This window comes from Necator americanus, chromosome II (assembly GCF_031761385.1).
Source record: "Necator americanus strain Aroian chromosome II, whole genome shotgun sequence".
NCBI lineage: Eukaryota > Metazoa > Nematoda > Chromadorea > Rhabditida > Ancylostomatidae > Necator > Necator americanus.
The window spans coordinates 36,128,233-36,151,480 of NC_087372.1; the positions used below are offsets into that span (position 1 = coordinate 36,128,233).

The 23,248-nt window shown below is 39.0% G+C and overlaps 5 protein-coding genes across 6 annotated transcripts in view; 3 read left to right on the forward strand and 2 right to left on the reverse strand.

The window, feature by feature from the left end:
- Positions 1 to 1,806: 1,806 nt before the first annotated feature.
- RB195_020544 (uncharacterized protein) lies at positions 1,807 to 2,856 on the reverse strand (the record flags this gene model as incomplete). The annotated part of the gene is made up of 1 exon (XM_064188895.1): positions 1,807 to 2,856. The coding sequence occupies one exon, from the start codon at positions 2,854 to 2,856 to the stop codon at positions 1,807 to 1,809; it is 1,050 nt and encodes a 349-aa protein (XP_064044776.1).
- A 447-nt stretch (positions 2,857 to 3,303) lies between these two features.
- RB195_020545 (uncharacterized protein) lies at positions 3,304 to 3,804 on the reverse strand (the record flags this gene model as incomplete). The annotated part of the gene is made up of 1 exon (XM_064188896.1): positions 3,304 to 3,804. The coding sequence occupies one exon, from the start codon at positions 3,802 to 3,804 to the stop codon at positions 3,304 to 3,306; it is 501 nt and encodes a 166-aa protein (XP_064044777.1).
- Positions 3,805 to 7,848: 4,044 nt separating this feature from the next.
- RB195_020546 (uncharacterized protein) lies at positions 7,849 to 8,106 on the forward strand (the record flags this gene model as incomplete). The annotated part of the gene is made up of 1 exon (XM_064188897.1): positions 7,849 to 8,106. The coding sequence occupies one exon, from the start codon at positions 7,849 to 7,851 to the stop codon at positions 8,104 to 8,106; it is 258 nt and encodes an 85-aa protein (XP_064044778.1).
- A 1,177-nt stretch (positions 8,107 to 9,283) lies between these two features.
- On the forward strand, positions 9,284 to 12,796 carry RB195_020547 (uncharacterized protein; the record flags this gene model as incomplete). The annotated part of the gene is made up of 3 exons (XM_064188898.1): positions 9,284 to 9,369; positions 9,722 to 9,886; positions 12,718 to 12,796. The coding sequence occupies 3 exons, from the start codon at positions 9,284 to 9,286 to the stop codon at positions 12,794 to 12,796; spliced, it is 330 nt and encodes a 109-aa protein (XP_064044779.1).
- Positions 12,790 to 23,248, forward strand: part of RB195_020548 (uncharacterized protein) — a gene marked incomplete at both ends in the record, with an annotated part of 28,279 nt that continues 17,820 nt past the window's right edge. Inside the window, 12 exons of one of the 2 annotated variants that reach the window (XM_064188899.1) lie at positions 12,790 to 12,873; positions 13,349 to 13,453; positions 13,789 to 13,881; positions 15,845 to 16,024; positions 16,085 to 16,180; positions 16,329 to 16,421; positions 17,199 to 17,313; positions 18,707 to 18,882; positions 19,251 to 19,388; positions 19,449 to 19,592; positions 20,420 to 20,481; positions 22,438 to 22,498. In XM_064188899.1, the coding sequence (XP_064044780.1) occupies positions 12,790 to 12,873; positions 13,349 to 13,453; positions 13,789 to 13,881; positions 15,845 to 16,024; positions 16,085 to 16,180; positions 16,329 to 16,421; positions 17,199 to 17,313; positions 18,707 to 18,882; positions 19,251 to 19,388; positions 19,449 to 19,592; positions 20,420 to 20,481; positions 22,438 to 22,498 (1,347 nt within the window). Of the gene's footprint in view, positions 12,874 to 13,348; positions 13,454 to 13,788; positions 13,882 to 15,844; positions 16,025 to 16,084; positions 16,181 to 16,328; positions 16,422 to 17,198; positions 17,314 to 18,706; positions 18,883 to 19,250; positions 19,389 to 19,448; positions 19,593 to 20,419; positions 20,482 to 22,437; positions 22,499 to 23,248 lie in introns of those variants that run through there. The other variant, XM_013437419.2, reaches the window with a different exon arrangement.

Below are 23,248 nucleotides of genomic sequence, written 5' to 3' on the forward strand. Positions count from 1 at the left end.
TTCTCTTGATCATATTTTAAATGTGTCGATTATCTTCAGTGAACTTCCGAAGATTTGGAAAGAGGTCCTTATTACAAAATTATAAGTGCCCAAAGAAGCAATTGCAACGCTCTATCAGTCTCTCACGTTCGTCGTGATCAGTAATGTATCGTTCGTCAGCAAAATTTTGGAAAAGATAATCAATGAAAGACACAACGAGTGGCTTTCAACAAGACAAGTCATTCCTTTCGAACAACACGGCTTCCAATCTGGATCCTTCACTACTTCTCTATTGCCTGACTCGATCTATGAGTGGATGAACGGAATAAACAAGGGCAAATCAGTCGATGTAATATTCTACGACCTATCTGAACACAGTGAATTACAAAAAGTTGGCCTTCAAACTTGAGATACCATAGTGTTTGTGGAGAGTTGCTGAATTGGTTGAAATCGTATCTTCAAGAACGACACTTGACTGTAAAGGTTCGCAGCAGTTACTCCAGGCACTATGCACTCCAAACCAAAGTTCCGCAAGGCAGTGCACTTTCACCGTTTCTTTCCCTTGCGTGCACTGCTGACCTTCGCAATTATTTGAAAACCCATCCTGACATGAAAGTTCAAATGTTCGCCGACGACATGAGGATATATTTTTTGTGTCGACCTAATGAGCAAACTTCCGTCCGCAACAGCGTTTCCCTAGCAGTCGAGAGGATGGTGTCATGGTCAAGAAAACCCCTAAATGTTTCCAAATCTTTAGTGGTTTTGCATTTTGGAGAAACTCCTCAGATACCCTGCTTATGCAAATCAAGAAATATGCAATATTGAGAGCAAGTTCGAGATCTTCGGTTAGTAATTGATAAATCGTTTGACTTTTCACTCAATTTGACTTGGTCACCAAAAAAGCGCCTTCGCCCAATTCTATAATATTGAGGAACATGACGGTCGATAAAGACCCAGATTTAGTTATGGAACAGAGGATGATTGCATAGTATCAGGAGTGGTATACCGTGTCACATACAAGTCGTGTGGTGACGATTATATAGAAGAAATGGGACCCTTTTGTCTATTCGGGTCGAGGAAAATTTAGATAAGTTAGACTTAGATTTTTTCTGCATTTTACAAGTTTTACAATATAACAAATGCTCGGATGGTTCAGGCTCAAACTTGGGTAATTAAACTTATGCTTATTAAGTAAACAAACAAATAACACGACGACATCAATGCTCTTATCACTATGCACAAAATGATAACACACAAAAATAAATGTTCAAGGAAACAGTAATGAGAGAAAATAAAGAAAATCAAAGAGAATGGATACAACAGAAAATCGCCGCTTATATAGGCGCACGCAGGCGCTTCTGATATGATATCGCGGCATATCTACTTAGCAATGTAAACATAAACAAAAGCGAAAGCAAAAGCATCTACATTCTTCTACTTAAGTTCTACTTGTCCGTGACACTCCCCCCTAATCTTGGTTTCGACCATCCGGATTACTGTCCAGGACCGTAGTAGTCGGCGAAGGTCTCCAGTTCTCGCTCAATCTCCTCCAGTTCATAACGCTGGTCGTGGATGCACTCTGGTAGGATGCACAATGCTTTGTTGTGGTTCCTCGATCCACAGTGCATGTATTCTCTGCTCTGATTCCAAAAATGCTCTGTATCGTGGCGACTGTCCATGCACCTTTTGCAGCGAACACGCTTCCTCCTCAATTCCACGCTCACGTACACAGGGCAGCTATCGGAATAGTGTTGTCCCTTTGCCAAAAAGAACGAACACACCAGATAGCGTTCTTCCGCTCTCATGAAGTTGACATGACTGGTCCTTCTATCTGGTACTTTCCTTCTGCTTCCAAGAATCGCTTCGAGTGCATCCCTTCGCTTTTCCAGTTCCACTCTCTTGTGGCGTCCTGGGTATTCGTGGTTTGGAATGATTCGTCGTTTGGAATGAATCTCGAGATCCGTGGTTTGTGCCCTGGTTGCCTGCCTCCTCATGGTCGTCGATCACTTCGTAATTGTCGTAGAGATCCAGAAGATCCTCTTCGGGCTCCTGATGCTTTTCGGCGTCTCGTGGGTCACCTTCGCCTTGGTTCCTCGAGGGCGGCATGGAATTATCTCCATGAGGTCTGGTTGGCTCTCTATCTTCCGAGTTACACTTCTGGTCGGACGTTTCCCCATGATGCTCTCTCAGTCTCTCCATTGACACCTTAATACCTTCGATGCTCCCGATCATGCTCTTGAGTTGCCCACGGAGTTCCTCGTGTTTTTCTTCAGATTCCCGACGCAGCTCCGCGAAAAACTCCTTGAATTGGTCGAACAGGCTGGCGTGGTTCTCGCTTTTCTCCTGCAGCTCAGCCTCCTTGATCTCGTTCTCGACCTTCCGCCTGAAGTCGTCTATGAATTCGACTTCCTTACAAATGAAGTCGGCACTGAAGCATGGGCGGATAATCACTCCTTCTTCCCAGTCATCATAGAAGTCTTCGCGTTCATCTGAAAGAGTATCATCCGCGAGAACGAGAAGTCCGTACAAGTCGTATGCTATCGATAGCGTTTCGGCTGCGCTGCGGATCCTCTCCATCAAATTGGACGCTTCATAATGCACTCTCTCCAAGCGACAACGGTAGAGCGCCGCCTCCCTCCTGGCGAAAAGTTGGGGCCTACTCCCACGCAGCTCAGTGAAAGTTTCCACGAGATTGTTAAACTTAACAAGCTTGACAACAATACTCAGAAATCTACGGATCTTGCATTGGATCTCTTCTGCCGACGGGAACGTGGGTGCACGTCTCACGCATGACCGTTTGTACCGAATTTCTTCGATCAATTTTCGCTCCTCGGCTCGGCGCTTCTTCGAAAGATCGTCATCATGCGTCGATGCCATTTCTCTGGAATGACGAGATGCGTCCACGAAACAAAATGCACTGAAGTGATGATGCACTGCATGCACGAGCAAATTTTCAGAGAAGCTTCTCGTCGGTTTTTGCAAATCTCCTGGTGCGTAAAAGGGGGACATGCTTAGGGATGAACGACAATATGCACTGAAGCAAGTTCCACGCACATTTGAAGGCTTCTACCAAACATTTCATGCAAAGCACGAGTAAGCGACCAAATGTTGTTGAGAGGTAAAAGTAGCTCAGGATGAGAGCTCCTGCTACAGCGGCAATGACTAGAAGAAGTCCTTTGTACCACTGTAGGTAGACGTCTAGTATGTGACCAATGTCTGCCCAGCGAAATTCAGAGGTCACATTGTGATGTTGCTCTATGTAATGTATATGTCCTCCTTGGAAGGTGTGCGCATATTTCAGTATGCCAGTTAGTTCAAAATAGGTCACTCGCAAACCGCACTTGACAGAACACTTAGTTTGTATTCTAGCTGACTCATAAAGAAACTGGATTTGGGATGATGCGCCAGTAGGAGAACAAAGGATGGTGAAGCTGTTGGTGCCGCATACAATGCCGATATGTTGTAGAAAGTAGATAAGCATGTCACCGTAGCTCTTGCTCCTTTTTTACACTGGTAGCAGCCGGTGAGTTGAGTGCTCTCGATTGTACAGACATCATCTCTGATCACTGTGATGAAGTCGTCGACAATTCCTTTCATGTTAAGGATTATCTCCGCAGAGATATCTTGGTCTACCTTGGCTACCACTCCATAATATGGGTGCTGTGAAAAACGTACTTGTTGACGTGTAAACGGAAGAACGTTTTCCAGTTTTGAGAAGCTCGTCTCGACGTCATCGTCTCTACATTTGCACACGACCTGCAACTGGCCAGAAATATCCTTGAAGAAATTCACGAGACACACGAAACGTTCGGAAAACCGAGGCATTACCTCCCACACCAACCTGTGATTACCCCACAAAAGGACACTACAAAATTCAGAGTAGTGTTCGATGCATCCGCGCATTACAAGAACTGCCCTTCGCTGAATGACGTGGTGCATCAGGGACCAACAATACTCCCTAAACTGTATGGAATTCTTTTACGCTTCCGCACGAAGACGTACGAACCCATCCTGACATGAAAGTTTAAATGTTCGCCGACGACATGAGGATATTTTTTTGTGTCGACCTAATGAGCAAACTTCCGTCCGCAACAGCGTTTCCCTAGCAGTCGAGAGGATGGTGTCATGGTCAAGAAAACCCCTAAATGTTTCCAAATCTTTAGTGGTGTTGCGTTTTGGAGAAACTCCTCAGATCCCCTGCTTATGCAAATCAAGAATTATTCAATATTGAGACCAAGTTCGAGATCTTCGGTTAGTAACTGATAAATCGTTTGACTTTTTCACTCAATTCAACTTGGTCACCAAAAAAAGCGCCTTCGCCCAATTCTATAATATTGAGGAACATGACGGTCGATAAAGACCCAGATTTACTTATGGAACAGAGGATGATTGCATAGTATCAGGAGTGGTATACCGTATCACGTGCAGGTCGTGTGGTGACGATTATATAGAAGAAATGGGACCCCTTTGTCTATTCGGGTCGAGGAAAATTTAGATAAGTTAGACTTAGATTTTTTCTGCATTTTATAAGTTTAACAATATAACAAAGATGACGAGAATACATTCTCCGACTCCAACTACAACTCCGAAATCGAGTTAGTTGTTACGATATTATTGTTCGAGACCGAGATCAAAGCACGCAGAACACTAGAGGCATTTTGGATGACCGTGAGAAGTCCACAAATGAACGGAAAGGATGAGTGCATTGCGATCACAAACGCATGTCCCTTCTCAATATACATATGTGCGGGTTTTGGCCTACGGGACCCTATAAAAGACACTTGTGATACATAGTTGTGGTACGTGATGGTCTGTTACGCTACCAAATTTTAGCAAATGAGATAAGCGCCAGCCGACGTGTTGTCCTTTAAGTTTGCTCATCGTTTGAGTGCTTTCTGTAGGGTGATAAAGCGCTTGACAGGATAAGCCGCTGATGGTTTTGATTTTTCCAAGCATTGACGGATGCGATAACGTCGAAACGTTAGCTGTTAGTTAATGAGCAAGATCAGTGTCAGTCTTGCCTACAATTCAAGCAAATCAACCAAAGCTACATATTAAATCATGCCAAGATTCAATGGCAGTCTAATATGAGCGTTACTAATCTCAAATTAGTTTTTAATTGATTTTCTTGAGCTGTAGTCAAGATTAATATTGATCGTCTTTATTAAACAACAGCTAACGTTTCGACGTTATCGCCCTCGTCAGAGCCTCATTAGCTAGACTTGGTAATGCAACAGACCACCACGTTATCAAGTCGCTACCACCACGTTGCGTTACCAAGTCTAGCTACTGAGGCTCTGACGAGGGCGATAACGTCGAAACGTTAGCTGTTGCTTAATAAAGACGATCAATAACAATCTTGGCTACAGCTCAAGAAAATCAATTAAAAACTACGTTTCAACATGCCAAGATTCAAAGACAGTCGAACATGGGCAATCTCAAACTAATTTATATTTATTCAATTCAAGAAATACAAGACTATAGAAACAGTGATTGACACAACGGTTGCGTTTTTCCCCGGCCTCAAGTCATCGCTGTATTCTATCAAGAACACCACTCACGTACATACCCGATTTAGATCCTCCTTCCCTAGGAGAAACAAGAAATGATTTTATCTTAGTTCAAAAAAATATTGTATGCTTATAGCGGGTGTGGAAATAAAAGTGGCCGGTGAAAGAGTTCCAGGTTACAAAGAAATACATCAGAGTTGGAGATAGTTCGCTAATCTGCTCATAGGAGATGTTGAAAACGATCATCATTAATCACTTTGCACCTTTGAGCTCTGTTCAGTAAGTTACAAAAGACAGATCAAAGCCGGACTGTTGGAATGGGTCTAATCTCATCAGAAACGTTCTGATGCAGTTCTTGAAGCTGTTCTATAAAGGTTGTTGTTGCGATAAACCTTATCGTTGAGTATTCGCCACAAAAAGTAATAATAGCACATGGCAGATCAGGTGACCTGGGTGGTGCCAGTGGTGCCAGTCTACGTTTGAGATAGGATTGACCTCTGCTAACAACTCTGTCGGAGAAGTGAAGATTGTGTGAATGTGATCCATTGTTCGGCGAGGTGTATGGGCCGCTGCACCATTACATTGTTGGAAGTAACTGTAGGCTAATTTTTCCCCTCAGTTGATGTTGCACAATTGGAGTGAAAATGTTGGACATGTGAATGAAACTCGACCAGCTGAGAGCTCAGCTTGATACGGCTCAAGGACCTCGTCTACGTCACTCAGGAAACTTGAGAACATCTTGGATGACAATGGCGAGGGAACGAAACGAGTGGAAGAGATGCTAGGGCCCGCACGTCCAGTGAAGATGGGCCGTCTAAGTATCTATCTAAGTAAGTAACCTAGAAGTCTTTTCCACCCAGGCCACTTTTATTTGCTCCAATCATTGCTAGCGTGAATTTCTGAAGAGAATGAAAATTTCGAACCGACATATGATGTGGGGTATCAAAATGCTCTAAATAACCTCCTGATTACGGATGTAATAAGCATTTTATTCAATTTCGAGAAATAAGCGGAAATCCTCTGAACACCCCTTCCTTCCATGCAGATGTATCCGCGAGATATGCCAATGGCAGGATAGCGGAGGTGTGAAAGTAATTAACGGGACTTGAGGAAACTTTGCCCGTTTTCAGGCCACACATTTGTCAAAAGTGAATTCTCGAAGTATATTTGAAATCAGCAGCTCATTTACTTTCGAATGGTACTTTCACAATTTAATTTTGACCACTTCCAAGCATCCCGACGGTTTGCGACGGATTTTGGGGCACAAGTTAGTAGCGGTGTTGTACAATGAATAAAATAAATAAATAAATAAATGCCATAGTGAATAGCACTCCACCTAAATCTCCATAATATGACACAGATCTCCACATCACACTAATTAGGGTATACTCTTGATAACTTCAAGGTGGAGAAATCAACGTGACGTTGGGAAATAAACGAAATATAAATGGTATTTCCCAAAAGATTTATTCCTTCATACACTGAGAAATTATTCATTCTAGGAAATTATTAATGGGTTTAATATTAGTTTGGTGGAATCTAAAATGGAAAAACGAGGAATTAGAGCAATATGAAATTTCTTAAAACTGTAGCGATAAAGTACTAGACGGTACTTATCTGGTTCTTATGCCGTATAGGACATTAATCTAAGGACATTATGGTACCTGTCCTTTTATCAGCACAACTTTCGCGCCAGTTATCCTTTGTGACCGTTTTCTTTCATTATTCGGCTAATTAAAATCGAATTAATTAGTTGATTGATTGTGATCTGTTAAAAAAAAAGATGAGAAAAGATGAAAAATTCGGCAGGTTCATGTGTAGCTTTGAGTAATAAATAATAAATAAATAAGAAATAAAGTAAAAGGTGGATGCATGAATCAGAATAGTTTCTTGCCTGCATGTTCCCGTTTTCTGCTCTTTCTGATCAGTGCCCATTGTGAGGAAAATTCCTCCATTTATACTATGAGTAATCGTGTTCACTCGTCATTCATTTCTGAAAAAAAAAACTTCCATAGATTCTACATTCTATTTTTTTTCCTGCAGACGCTGGATAGTTTTATTCTGAATTTCTTCCAAAAAAAAACAACAGTTTCTGAAAGGGATACCATGGGATCCTGTCTCTATTTTACAGCATCTACATCTGGTTCATAGTAAATCTCAGACATTTGCATTGAACTTTCTGGAAATAGAAAATTCCATGAGATCTCTGTAGAAATGGAGGCGTGGCGCTTCCTAAGAGGACAGCCGCCGTAAAAAGCCGCAATGTAAGACAAGTGCAAAGTACAATGTTTACGTCAAACGCTCAGCTAATTACTCTGCACCGTCCATGTCCGTCGCCTATCGCTTTCCGACGCGATCTATGGGGAGTGAATTGGACTCAGGCAAAGCAAGACAGACTCATTCCCTATTTATTCCATTGTTATTATTATTATTATTATTATTATTATTGTCATTATTATTATTATTATTATTATTATTATTGTCATTATTATTATTATTACTATTATTATTATTATTATTACTATTATTATTATTATTATTATTATTATTATTATTATTATTATTATTATTATTATTATTATTATTATTATTTTCCTTTGCGAATCAGAGATCTTAACACCTATCAAATTTATGGGAAACTTTCTCATTGATATTTACATAAGGCTAATTTATTCCTCAGCTTTTTTCCTAAAAAAAATCCACGGTCTCGAACAAAACTCATCTGTATGCATGGTTTTTGAAATTAACCGGCGCAGGTGTCTCTTTAGTACGTATTTTTGCGTTTAATTTCAAATTGATACGATAGGTGTATGGAGAACTGAGTTAGGAGAGTTGTCAAGAATTTTCGCATTTTTTTCATTGCTCGAAATTCACAACTTTCTTGTGCGTTCTCCGTCGCGTTGTCGTCGCTACGTGAACGTCGCAGGTCGTAGGCTACGACGGAGACGAGCCAGCGCTGCTGTTGTAACTAATGAATATGATACGCTTGGCGACAGCTCGAGTTTTTCGGGTTTGCATCGTGTTTATGGCGGCTTTAAATAAATAAATAAACAATTGAATCTGGGAAAAATCTGAGTTGGGTGTTAATTTTCACGACTTCAGCGTCTCATTTTGAAGATTTGAAATCTACTTCCAAGAGTGTACGGTTCAAATTATGAGTTTACTGGTGGTGAGAAATGTTCTCTTCTCCCAAATGTTGCGAACTATTGCTATTGACAAGAGATTAAATAAAAGATTAGACTACATATGTCAATCATAAGGGTATTATAATGCAACTAACCGGGACAGGATGATATCGTTTCTTTCTGATTCTGATTGACTTGTCTCACTTTAGATGCTAAAGTGATTACAGGAGTTTAAAAGTGATTTCATTATCTCTTCGAATGCTTAATCTTTCTATTTTCTGGGCCAGAGATCACTTTTTGTCCAAATTATTCGTTGTGCAATAGTTACTGACCTCCAGGTCCTCTCCTCTTTAAACATTGGTGTGATCAACTGGATTTATCTTTTCCTCTTGTGTCGTCGAGATTTTAGTGGAAATTTATTTATTGGCTTAACCTCTTCCTCATCAAAGGCCTAGAAATCGTTGTGGGTGATTTGATGCTATGTACATATCCCACCAAGCTCCTCCTCTCTTTCTAAGTATTAGCCAAGGAGAAAGAAATGTCTGCTGAGAGCGTAGGAAGCATTTTGGATTTTAGTCTGGAATCCATCCATGAATAACAGAGATGAGTGCTTATCAATTACCACTTTATGTCGTTTGTGATACTCCATGAGCTATAAGATTGTCCCACATGCAGTTCCTTAGCAGTATCCAGACACCAGTACTTAAGGATACTGCACAGTTCTCATTCGCTCTCTCTGTATCTGTAAAAATGCGGTGGTTCATCAACCCCCCCCCCCCTCCCCCGTTCCACCAGTTCGTTTGGAAGGAAAAGAATCTGGTCAGTTTTTTTTCCCTTTCCGAGTTCTTTCGTAGTGTACTTGGACCGATGCCGAGGCCTTACGAGAAGAAGGAAGGAGATCAATGGGAAATGCATAGCATCAAAGACCTCGAAGCATTTTTAGCTTTTTCATAGAGAGGAGACTCTCGAAAAGTCAGCCCAAGAATAAATTCTCACCTAAACTTCATTGGTATAACAAGAAATCCACTCACTGATCTGTTTAGAGGATTTTTTTTCTGAACGTGTGTAATGTATGTATAGACGTTAATAATTCCCAAAAATTTTCAGTATACGGTTCCCTCCATCACTGGATAGAATTCGGGATCCAATTCGCAAGTATCGCAACGAAAACGGAAATCATCGCCGAGAAATCCAGGAATTAGAGGCATTCGAGGCATCCAGGGTATCTGTTCATCCAACGAGGCGACTCCTTACACCCATAAAGCTAACCAGGTGAGAGCGCGTAAAATGGAATAGTGGTGATCATTACCAAAGAAAAGAACTCTTCAACCGTTTCAATGATTAAAAGCAACGTATCACAAAATTTTTGATGTTGGGACCTCTGCTGCACAAGTAGATAGTGAGGTAGAGGCGTAAATCAGGAATATGAGAAGTTCCAGCTCAGTGATGTTGGAAGATCAGGAAAATGTGTATTGTATCTCTGTGTGCGTTCTTTCCAACGATAAAACTTACGACGGGTGATAGAACGCAGGCGATTTGCAACACGTGTCACAGTTGTGCTGGTTATTCGAGCTATATGTACTGCTTGGATTAAGAACTTTAAGTGACGTGGTTGCCCGTTTCCTATCGCGTAACGTGTTGCATCGTTGGGAGATGGGATCACACAGGACTGTTTCACACATATATTGTTGAATTGGGAGGATTGAAGTCTGATCACGTGCACAACACCACCACCGATATCCACCCGTGCAGAGATCAGAGCATCGAAAACTCCCCGATACGCTTGAGAACATTCTGGACACCAAAACTACGGGCTACTATAAATCTTTTCAAGAAGCCATGAAACCGAGATTATTTTCTTAAAACATTGTTTTTTTTTCTAAAGCTAAGATTTTAATTTCACTTAACGCTTTTTTGTTTCCTCACTTCATGTCTGACGGCAATTTCCTCATCCAGAAGAGATAAACGACTTCTTGAGGCTTACACGGTGTTGAACCCTTTACCACGCGAACGCGTAATGATGACCTCTTGGCGCTGCGCTATACTCGCCATGAACAGAGCTACAGTTCAGTGCAGTTCAGCTAATATTGAGAGATATTTCAAACGTTTCCTTCCCAGAAACGTTTCCCTGGATGAATTTTTTCTTTTGAAAAGCAAATTGTTCTTATGATAAAATCTCACTTCGAACGTGATGATTTAGGCATCATGGAAATTTTTCAAATATTTACATCGTATCAGATGATCCAAGGACCCGATGTCAAGGAAATATTTTTTCTGGATCTGATTTCTTAAGCGGTTTGAAAAAAACCGCTAAGATGATTACGTCTACTGATATATGCGAAAAGAAATTTCTGAAGGGAAGAAAACGCCTCATTTTGGCGGCAACAAACCATACACTCGTCACGTTCAGAGCGTTTATCAAAAGAAAACGAATACTGTAAACCAGAAAAAAATCCAAGGAGTGATAAATTATGTCACGAACGTAATGATAATATAATGGTGTTTGGTGTCATGATTTCTTGACAACCCTCTGTTTAATGTCTCCAAATTTTTAACATACTACGAAAAAAAAATTAAAATTTCAATCCTAAAAATTATGGAATTGCAGGATAAAATAGGAAAAAAATTAATGATAAAAATAATTATATTTCTAGTAATAGTATTTATAATATAATAGTATTTTTTAGTATTAGAATTTAATACTAATTACTAGGGAAAAAAGTTAAGTTTTCAATCCTAAAAATTATGGAATTGCAGGATAAAATAGGAAAAAAATTAATGATAAAAATAATGATGTTTCTAGTAATAGTATTTATAATATAATAGTATTTTTTAGTAATAGAATTTACTTAATTAATTAATTTAGTAATAGAATGCTAATTACTAGGGAAAAAAATTAAGTTTCCAATCATAAAAATTATGGAATTGGAGGATAAAATAGAAGAAAAATTAACGATAAAAATAATAGTATTTCTAAGAATAACATTTGTAAGATAATAGTATTTTTTAGTAATAGAATTTAATACTAATTACTAAACAAAAAATTACAGCCAGAGAGCTATCATTGGAAGGTATTTCGCTATGCTTTGAAACGGAATTTCCAGGATGGAATTCAAAACACCTGTTTGGTTTGATTTATCACTTTCTTCTTTCAAAAAAAAATTTCCTTTGTATTTCTTTTCCACCGTTTTGCGTGAATCGTTTGGTTTATTTTTTTTGTAACTAATTTTGCGTTCCTGGATCTAGTTAGATTTCGTCGTTATTTCTGAGGGTATACTAATGTTTTTCTTATGGATGTACTGCTAATCGGATAGGTTATACCTTGATTGATTTGCCATAGCCCTGCCTCCTTCACTGACATATTTAAAGGCACGAAATTGACGTAGCATAGAATTACAATGGAAAACTCAGAGTTCGTGGTGTAGATTATGAATAGAGACGTGACTCTGCTCATTTTCCCCCTATAGTCGTCCTGAAAACGGCGTGGGAACCGCCTTAGTTCCTACAAACTACGTTAGAACGCGCCCACCGTATGTGCACTTTCCGGTCCCCTCAGCAGACTTCATTGGTTTTACTTGAATAATCTGGTGAGGAGACCCCATTGTTCTTCGACCGCTCGATCGTGGATGCGGCACGCTCAAACTTAGGAAAAACCCCATTTCCCATAACAATTTTTAAGACGATTAAGGGGAATTCACCAGGACCGCGCTCATTTTCGTAATCTGCACACACGGAACTCTTTCCGAACATTTTCCAGCGGGTTTCCATTTGTTTTTTCTCTGGTTTCTTTGTCAATTTTGTGATACGCTGCCTTTAAGGAGTACCGAGACTCATCTTAATCTTTATTTTTATTTCTAACTCCCTTCTCAATCGAGATATAGAAAAATTCCGAGGGAAAATTCTAGTACACCTCCTACATCTTCTTGTTATCACGACGTAAGGTAAAGCTTAAGAGAGAGAATGATTCATAGGAAATTGAACTCCTTAAAATTTTCATTGCTTCGTATTGCTACCTACAGCAAAAGCAAAACCGCACCGAGGAATAATTTCCATCCTTTTAAACGGTAAAAAGTTTTTTGATTCTAGATTGAAACCTGTTTTAGGAATTTTTCCACGCAAACTTTGTCAATTCCTAGTCGTGAGACCGGACCCATATCCACATCCACAAGACGAAGATGTTAGTCCTCTTCACGTTCCTATTTGTAATGACCGCTGCATCGGTGCGGGATAAAGAGATGGAACTTCATTTCGTACAAACGGTGAGTGCTTGATGAAGCTTGAATCGGAAGGAAAATTCCAGAAAACTATAAAGCAGCAGAAATCCTTAACTAACAAATTTTTGATCTCCAAGAAGAAAAATCTAAAAGAAATTGATTGCTCTATATATATGTTCCTTGGTTACATTTTTTTAATGATTGTAATCTTTTAATTAAGCAAATAAATTTAATTAATGTTGGTGATTTATTTAGTGAACAACCGATTAATTTAACTAAAAAGTTATTCCACCATGTTTACAATCTGAATAAGTGAAGTACAAATTTCTATTTCGGCTTTTAAGATTTTTCAAAAATAATTTTTGATCCCCATTCCTTTCCCTCTTCCCTTCCATCCCACTGTATCGTAATTTAATGAAATAACATTACTGTATTACTGCAATTATTTAACTTCGTTATAGCACCGCACAATATTTCCGCAATAATGATAAAAACAAATTTACAACAATAATATATTAAGATATGGCGACACGGAGATCGCTCACCGTTGTCCACTTTTCAAACCGATCCATTCCAAGAGGACTACTGGAAATTTGGAGGAGGAGGCTTTGGGGAACTTTCACCGGTAATGAATCGTTTTTTTATGAGGACTTCAAAGCTATAAAAATATTGAATTTAGCAAAAAAAAACGGTAAATACAACCTTTTTACAATGTAGGTATTTGGCTTACTTACTGAATGTTAGGGTACACCAAAATAAAAATTAAACAGTCACTAGAAGGATTTGAAAAAAGTGAAGAAAAAAGAATCCACGGTACTTTTGTAAAAAAAAAACTTGTACGTAAACCATGTACAGTACTTTTGTAAAAACAAAATTGTACGTAAAAAAATACGTCGTAATTTCCCACGAAAAGTTTTTATTTAACAAGAATAAAACTCATCGTTACTGTTTCTATTACAGCTAGGAATGAGACAACATCTCGATTTTGGGAAACAGATCCGAAAACGTTACGTCGACACTGGATTCCTCGGCCGACGATACTCATCCAGAGAGGTTAGCGTATCTAACAGTTCAGATTGTTGCAGGCACTTTACGTCATCATTAAGTCGCATAGATAAGAGAAAGAGAAAAATTCGAAAAAATGAGCTGCAAAAAACGTTAATTCTGGAACTGCTCATAGAAATATGAGATAAAAATTTACTCGCTTTTTTGTTTCCTCAAAGCCATTTACTCGCTTTTTTGTTTCCTCAAAGCCAATTTGCAAGTTTGATAACAAGAAAAGAAAGAAAAGTAGAAATTTGTTGAAATATATCCGTGAAGAAAATTCCGGGCGAAAAAAAAAACTACGTGTGTTAAAGCCTTCTAAAAACGTCTCAACGCTTTTGGTAGAGGATTCATTAAATTGGCGGTAAAGAAACTAAAAAAGAATTTATCTTCAGGAAGTAATGGAAAAGATCTGGTTAAAAAAAGACTTTACGGTGAAAATGATTCAACTCTTGTCTATTCTCAATTATTTAAAATATACATGATGCCGCTAATATATTTCTCTTCTAAATTCTATTTTTAATTTCCATATTTTCTATAATTAACTGCAAGAGTGACCGGTGTAGCGCAGTCAGTTAGAGGTTTCGCTTCCTGAACGATCGATCGAAAGTTCGAATCCGCCCTAGTGGTCACCAAGCCTTTCATCCCTCCAAGCTCCTTAAATTAGTGCCAGACAAAGGTCCCAACTTATCGCCATTTTAGCGCAATTAAATTCATCACCCCACGAATCTGGTGTGGTACGGATTTCCAGTGGAGTATTCGTATACGGGATCGTAGATTATTGATAGAAGAGTGATTGATTTCTTCCTAATTGCCATAGAAAGCGGCCCGGAAAATACAGCTTCGAGCGTTCCGGCGCACTATTTTCTACAGCGAGTTCGATTGGAGCGCGCCAACTTTGTGCACGAACCGCATTTTACGGGAATTAGGAAGAAATGGACGGAATCACCTTTCTCTCCATAATCTATGATCCTGTATACGAATACTCCACCTGAAATCCGTTCCACCTCAGATTTGTGGGCTGATGCCTTTAATTACACAACAGCTCTACATCGTCAAGTGTTTTTGACTCAACTACACCTCACGCGTAACAGATCGATGAAAACCAAAGTTTTTAATATCTCTCTCGTTGTAAGATCGTAATTCTTGACAATCTTGTGGGAGTCAAACATTGTATATTCACAAACGAACTAGCCCCATCTCATGCCCATCCGAGCAGATTTTGATCTACAGGGTGAAGCGTTGGTTCTCCTGTAGAGACCGTTCTGACTCATAGTTGTGGTAAGTGGTAGTCTGTTACGTTACCAAATTTCTGCAAATCAGGTAAGAACTAGCCGATATGTGATTATCAGAGTTTTCCCATCGTCCAAATCCTTCCTGAAAGGATAATTAGGCACGTGAGAAGAATAATTACTGATGGCTTTGATTTTTTCCTGGTTAACGCCGAAATTTTCGTTAGTAAGGAAAGATCAGTACGAGTCTTGGCTACAGCTCAAGCAAATCAATATAAAATCAAAATCAAATCAAAAGAGTTATCCAGTTTACGGAATAGTGGATTAAAGGCATCATACCACGAATCTGAAGTGGTAAATCTGAAGTGAAGAGGATTTCAGGTGGTGTATTCGTATACGGGATCGTAGATTATGGAGAGGGGTGTGATTCCGTCCATTTCTTCCTAATTGCCGTAAAAAACGACCCGGAAGATGCGGCGCCGCACAGGGCTGGCGCGCTCCAGTCGAACTTGTTGTAGAAAATAGTGCGCCGGAACGCTCGAAGCCGTCTCTTCTGGGCCGTTTTCTACGGCAATTAGGAAGAAATGAACGGAATTACCCTCCTCCCCATAATCTACGACCCCGTATACGAATACTCCACCGGAAATCCGGACCACTCCAGATTCGTGGGTGATGCCTTTAAGTTGTCCAAACTCTTCGCACGATTCCACTATCACAAAATCCCATTAATTCCATTACAGATCTATGTCCGTTCCACAGATCGTAATCGTACACTAATTTCTGCTATGGCAAATATGGTCGGTATGTATGGTCAAGACGATAAATCAAACATTAAAGACGTCGATTATCCTGACACAAATGGCTGGCCGTCAGGCTATGTTCCTATAGCCGTGCATACGGTAAAACGTGAAACTGATTATGTGAGTTAAATCCTTTTATGTTTTTTTTTCTTTAGGGGTGCACGCTATTTTTTTTTTCAGGTCGGAATCCCTCATTTACCTTGTGAACGTCGAGATCATCTGTGGAAAATGGCGAAAGAATCGGATGAATTCAAGGAATACCTGAGTAGACCTGCCGTAAGTCCTTGCTAGAGATTTTTGTTCGAATTATTCGAAATAATGTGAATTTAAGGATAGCTGTTCCAGATTCTTAAGGATGCCCGAGTGCTCAGTACAGAATTTTGTTTAAAATTTGAATTATTATTATTATTTGCAATTATTTTAGGTTGTAAATCTATTAAAGAGCTTAACGGAAAATTGTGGAGAGGAAGTAAACGAAGATAATGTTTGGGCAGTTCGTGACACTTTATTGATTGAGGTTTGTATTAGTAAAAATTATTCGGAAAAAACATACACAGACAATACCACATACTTATTGGATACGAACGACAGAAGATCCAAAAATGTCCGGGAAGAAAAAAATTGAGAAATCTTCCTTGAGTCTGTGTCCATTTGATCGAATATACAGAGCAACTCGTGCAAAAATGCGGAAAACTCTGTCTACGACCTACCTGTGGAAGTATAGAGGTTCCAGAACTGCCCCACAAGTATTATAGAAACCAACAAAAATTCTCGGAAAAATCCCAAAGTTGATTTTTTTCTTCTAAAGATATGTAACGGCTAAGTGTCTTAGTATCTCTGCACTGGGATTCGGTTTCGCTCATCTTCCGAACGGTTCTTGTTTACGGGATTACGGTATCGCTTTCGATGTTGAAAACGCGATCGACAAGGGGATAAAAAGCAGCCGATAGTAGCAGTATATAAATCCATTCGAGAATCGAACAGGAACAAACTTAATTACCAAGTGTCCTGTTTTTAGTCATACATTTTAAGAAAAGTTGAATTTTCTGGAAAAAAAAACATTTAGAAATTCCATTGTGTCCATGAAATGACAACAAGCAAAGGAATGAACTTTCCTCGCAGATGAAGTAAATCTTCACAGTATCAAAAAATTCGTGAATTTATTTACATTAAAAAGCATATTCTGCTTAATTGTTGGGTAATTTCATTCCACTACAACTTTTAAAAGAATCTATTTATCCATTTAAAAAATCTAATAATTTTTCAGAATCTCAGTAATTTTAGATCAATTTAGCAAATTTACGCCAACGAATCATTACGAGAAAAGAATAAATGGTTTTCGGATGATCTTTTCCGAGAGATGTCAGAAGTTGATGTTCGGATGAATCGCTATTTCAATGGCCTTTTCGGTAAGTTTATCGGAGAAGAATTTGCTTTTCTATAAAAGAAAATTCTCACTGCCTTTCTGAATTAGTATAAGTTTTGTTGCGTTATATATTGCTAGCAGAAGTTGAAAAAAGTCAGGGAATGTGCGCAATACTCGGAAATTCCTTTAAACATGACATAGTCTACCTGGGAACTCTTTTCGGGAACTGTCGCGTTCCTATATGCTAGTGTCCCGGGTCCAGTGCTGAAAGCTCATTGATGTGCGAGTACGGTGAGGAACTGGCACCGGTATCCTAACAATAGAGGGATGCGACAAACTGGATACCAATCTATAGGGTATTCGCAAGAGGAAATGGTAGCCACCACGCTTGCGTTCGGCATCAGTGGTTCACACCTTGCTTCGAGAGGACACAAACCAGGAAGCCCTATGGCTACCGCTTCACTTTCCCGTACTTTACTCTTACTCTTGGCTCAAGCCGGCTCATACAATATGCTCTGACACTTGCAAGGTGTCACCACTTCACAGGGGCTACAGCTGGGCTCCTTGAGCCCCTTCACACACATAATCACAACACACATATATTGCTATACTATATGGATTGCTTCGCCACTCTCTTGTGGATCCTGTGCAGTCGATTGCATACCGTACACATTCACTACTTACTCAGTCTTCATTCCACACCACATATATACACAACAATACAAAATAGGCGGGGTCTAACCAGCCACTCACTATGGGCAAAGGAAGTACAAATTACCGAACGTGTGAGCAAAGACTGGACGCGGAAGCGTGTGCTCCACCTCGCCAGACAGTGTCAGAGACGCCGATTACCTCTGACTCATATCAGATCCTCCTCCCCTTTGGCCGATGGTATTGTCTGTATTGAAATTTGCGCTGCTGTTCTTATTGATATTGATTGATTATTATGTTATTATTGATCGATAGTATCCGCTCCTTGAACCAGCACCGTTTGTCACCGCTCGATGGAAATGATGGTATAAATGACTTGCGGAAACACAGAACGGCTCCCTTTATAAAGGTGAATATCGGTAGAGCCTAAGGCGCGCGAAACGGAAGAGAGGTGTAGGACCTTGTTGCGCTAGGGCTAAGCGTTCTTTAGATGGTACGGCAAAAGAGTCGCGTGGAATCCATGACAAAAGTCGTTCTTCTCTTTCTTCGACGTCTCATCATTCAAATAATTCATTATAAAATAGCTATCAAAAATTATCTTTAAAAATTAAGTTCAAAAATAGAGATGTGAAAGATAATTAATGAGTGCTGGGCAAATTCTTCCTAATCGTTGTTGCTAATTGTAGCTCATTGATAGCTTGAGAGCGCTTCAACAAAATCAGATAATTTCTGAATAAGTTGTATTAAACGTTTCAGAGGAAGAACACATATTTCAAGCGTTCCAGATAAGCCTGCGATAAGAGACAATATCGACATTGGACTAGAACTGGCGAAAACTCGTGGTGGATCGATGATCAACGATCTTAGTACGCGTATGGATATGAAAATAGATTGCTTGAACAATGCACATCGACCAGAATGCAAATGGATAAGTGGTCTCAAATACTTCATTCATTCAGCTGTAAGTTAAATTACTGAACAGAAAGTTGATTTCTCAGTACTCAGGTTTGCTTAGACGATCGCAATTTGAGCGCCGTATGAGGCAGAGCCAGAAACGAAGACATTGAATAAATTGCGGTGGACGCATTGCGGTCGCTTGGCGGAACATAGGTCGAGTCCTCGTATAGTCGCTGGTGAACGTAATTTTGGATTGTTTACCGTGTCAAATGACCGTAAAAAAAGCACCAAAAGGATTTTTTCGCATGTTATCCGATACCAGCCAGTGACTAATATGGTATTCCACCTAAAATTTGTTAAATAATTCGAGATAAGTGGTGGCGCCACCATGGTTGGAGTCGATCGCTGCCGAAAATGCGTTTTTTCTTACAGCACGACTCTACTCTTTCTTCATTCCTCTCTGTTATGGGAATACACAAAAAAGTGGTCATAACTGGATATCCCGGCTATACGGCGGCTGTCTTTATCGAGCTATGGATGAATTCTACGGATAATCAACCTTACTTCAAAGTAAAGCTTACCAACGACTTTCTCTTCCCCTTGACATACTTATCACTCGAATAATTTCAGTTATCCTATCGACAAAGTGACGTGGAGTCTAATATTAATCCTGTAACACATCATATCGATGGTTGCCAGGGTAGAATGTACTGTAAAGTGGATGTGTTCAGAGATATTGCAGCAAGGACAAAACCAGATAAACCAATGGAAGAGGTACGTAGCGGTTCACGGAGGAGTTTGGCGACAGAATCTCAGGAAAATTTTTTTAAAAACTTATCAATATCGAACAGTCAATATCGACTTGAAAAAATACGCGTAGTGTTTTGGTGCGATTGGTATTTTTGAATAGATCGGGTGTATTTTTGTAATCATATGGGTGACCTATAAATTACACCTAAATGACATTTCAGAAGAAAAATTGAACATAAAAAATCCAACATCTGAAAGCGGATTTTGTTCAAAAAATGAAATTGAACTTAAATTTCACATTCTAAGGATGCGGGAGGAAATTAAATTATGTACGAAGAAATATTAAATCTATGAAATATTAATGTAGACAAAATATTATAGTAGAAATCAAATGCAAATAGACGCTGCTTTTAAAAAAATTATACAAATGTTAAATATAAAGTTTAAAAAATATTTTCACAATATCAGTATTCCTAAAAATTTGAGTGCGTATTGCTGATTTTTGTATAACATCCATGTAACACCATCATAAATTACGCTGAGATAATTTTAACGAGGAAAAAATTTTCCCAGAAAGAAGAGGAAATTTTTGAGTACAAAACTTCTGAAATAAAAGAAATTTTTGGAAGAAAATTGAATTAGGCTTAAAGTTTACGTTTAAGAGATGCAAAGGACGATTAAGCTATGAATTAAGAAATTCAGAGAAGAAATTTCTTACATGGATTCATCCAAAAGTACGATTACCTTAAATGATTTCATGATTGTCTTCAAGCGAATGAGAAGAAAAAAAAATAAAATGCAGAAAAAAAGTAAGTCAGAATTTAGAAGAGGAGAATAAATTCATATTTCAGTGGTGCAGCGTGGATCCACGGAAGGCTACGTCTGCATTATCGTCGTTCTCTAGCATAGGTAGGTCTAATAAATACTTGAGTAGTAGTTTTGAGTACAAAACTTCTGAAATTTGAATTTTTTAAAAATTGTAATTGAAAAAAGAGCTGGATTGGACAAGTTCATTTGTGATCGCAATGTAGTCATCCTTTCTGTTCATTTTTGTTCAAAAAACGGTAGCACTTCAAAAAAACGGCAGGGATTTTCTCCCCGGAAAAAAATCTACAACCATTGTGAAACTGCACTAGTTTTCAGGCCATCTGAGGTTCTCAGTTGATTAATAGTCTTCCTGGTTTTTTTTTTTTGAAAAAAATTCAGTATGCTTTCTTTTTTCTCTGGAAAAGAAAAGAGTTGTAGTAGGAGTTATTGATATTTATTAATAATATGATAATAGTTGATGAGAATAACAATGATAATAATTATAGTAGTTAATATTTACTAATAATATTCCATAATAAGCATGGATGTGTGAGAAATTCTTTGACTGAGCATTTTCTCAATTATAAAAAAGAAAAGTTCAATGACTGACGGTATCAAAGGATCTTTTTTTTGTGGAATGGTGGGGACCCCGAAAAAAAAAGCATCTCTATTTCAAATATGTGCGCGAAAGTAGTGAGAAATTGAAGTTATGGAAGATAAGAGTCCAAGAAAATCTAGAAGGATGAAGATCAAAATATGCCTCTGAATTATATTTCTGATTAGTTCACGAAAGGATAATGTTACAAAGATCTTCCTGCTCCATCTTGAAAAAAAAGTGGGGGAAGAAACAAATTTAATCACCAAATCGAAAAAAAATAACAATTTCCGGAATATACAAAGGAAAAATGCCACGAAACCCACCCTGAATAGGCATATTAATCCGTGCAAAGAAATTCTCTCCAGATGCTCGTTGATGCGGACGTAGAGTGAAAACGCGGGGAGTTTTTCTTAATGATTGATCGTGGTGGAAGATCAGAGAGGTAGATCAGGCAGAAGGTGGCAGATATACATATACAACTACAAAATTATTAAATTTTATTATTAGGAATGCAACAGAACCCTGGAAAGAGCTGAAAATAGAAAAATGCCTGAACATTCTTTCATATTTTTATTTTTATTTTTTTATTGGTTGGGGATGGGGGAATTGTATCTTGTGTTACTTGCAATCATCTCACATGATCACCTTATTGAATTAGGATTTATCGGTGATGTACTCTAGGGCCGCTTACTCCTTTAAGATACCGAAAGAGTACCTAAAAAAGCACTCTTCCAATTTTTCATTGATTTTTCACTTCCAATTCTTCAATTTTCAATTTTTTCTGTGTTTGTAAGAGAATTCCTATTCGGTGGATTCGAGATGACGTCATCCATTATTAAAGGCATCACTCCACGAATCTGAGGTGGTACAAATTTCAGGTGGAGTATTCGTATACGGGATGGGAGACTACGGAGAGGGGGGTGATTCCGTCCATTTCTTCCTAATTGCCGTAAAAAATGGCCCGGAAGATACGGCTTCAGACGTACTGGCGCACCATTTTCTACAGGGAGTTCGACTGGAGCGCGCCAGCCCGTATCTTCCGGGCCGTTGTTTACGGTAATTAGGAAGAAATGGACGGAATCACCCCCTTCTCCATACTCTCCCATCCCGTATACGAATACTCCACCTGAAATCTGCACCACTTCAGATTCGTGCGGTGATGCCTTTAAGCTACACGCATTATCTTATTTCATCCTAGGGGTTTACCAAAACATCAGCCACCCAACCACTACCATCCTCCCAGCACTTGTGCGGGTCATCAAAAAATCAATAAGCGTGCCGGCCATCTCAAATCTTATATGCTTCACTACAAACACAAATTTTGTTGTTACTTTATTTTATTTGTTATCATCAATTTTTATTTCTATTATTTGATTTACTCATTATAATTGATTATTTTATTACTATTATTTATTTTCATTCATTTACTTAATCTATTTTTACCTAATAATGTGACTTTTTCAGTTTTCGTCCTGTTATGGTACATATGTTTGCAAAGCTGACATCCAAACATGGAGAGCTAGCGGTAAAATTATAACACTACTGGATAGTTCGTTTCACGGATGTTCCGCGCTCAATAAAACATTTTGAAAGATTTTATTTGTTGTTGTAAAAAGTCGTATTATTATTATTAATTTCTATTGTAGTCAGTCACAAAAATGTTAAAAAAAAAGTTCAAGGTCTTATTGGTGCTTACACTAGTTGCCATAATTAACTATTTTATTGACCAGAAAACTTTCTTGGAAACATTTCGCACCGAAGACGTCGAGATATCATTGAAATCTGATCGAAAATCATGTATCTGCTCAGTTTTCCTAGAAAGCACCTGAACAGCTTCCCTTTCGGCTACAGTCGAGCTTCCCCCTCACCGTCGACGAGCTCTGCCCAAGTCTCTAATCCGTACATCATGATAGGTGGAATTGCGAATAGGTAGACTTGTAGTTTAACTTCTTGGCGATGAATGCCGACCACAGGCACTCGGTCAATGAGTTGAATGCCGAATTAGCTTTAGCGCATCTTTGCTGAGTATCTTTCTGGTAGCTGCCATCGTTTTTCAGCATAGAGCTCAAATAAGAGAACTCATCCGCTGGTTCAACAGGTCTGCCCGTCCTGATTCCCAGTGAGGGCCTAGAGTTGACCCACATCTCCTTGCTTGTATTTATCAGGGCGGTGTCGCAGTCAATTTCGACATGAGGTTAACAACATGTTGTAACTTCGCGCTGCTAGAAACGAATATTACTACATCGTCGGCGTACTCGAGGGATCCACCAAGGGA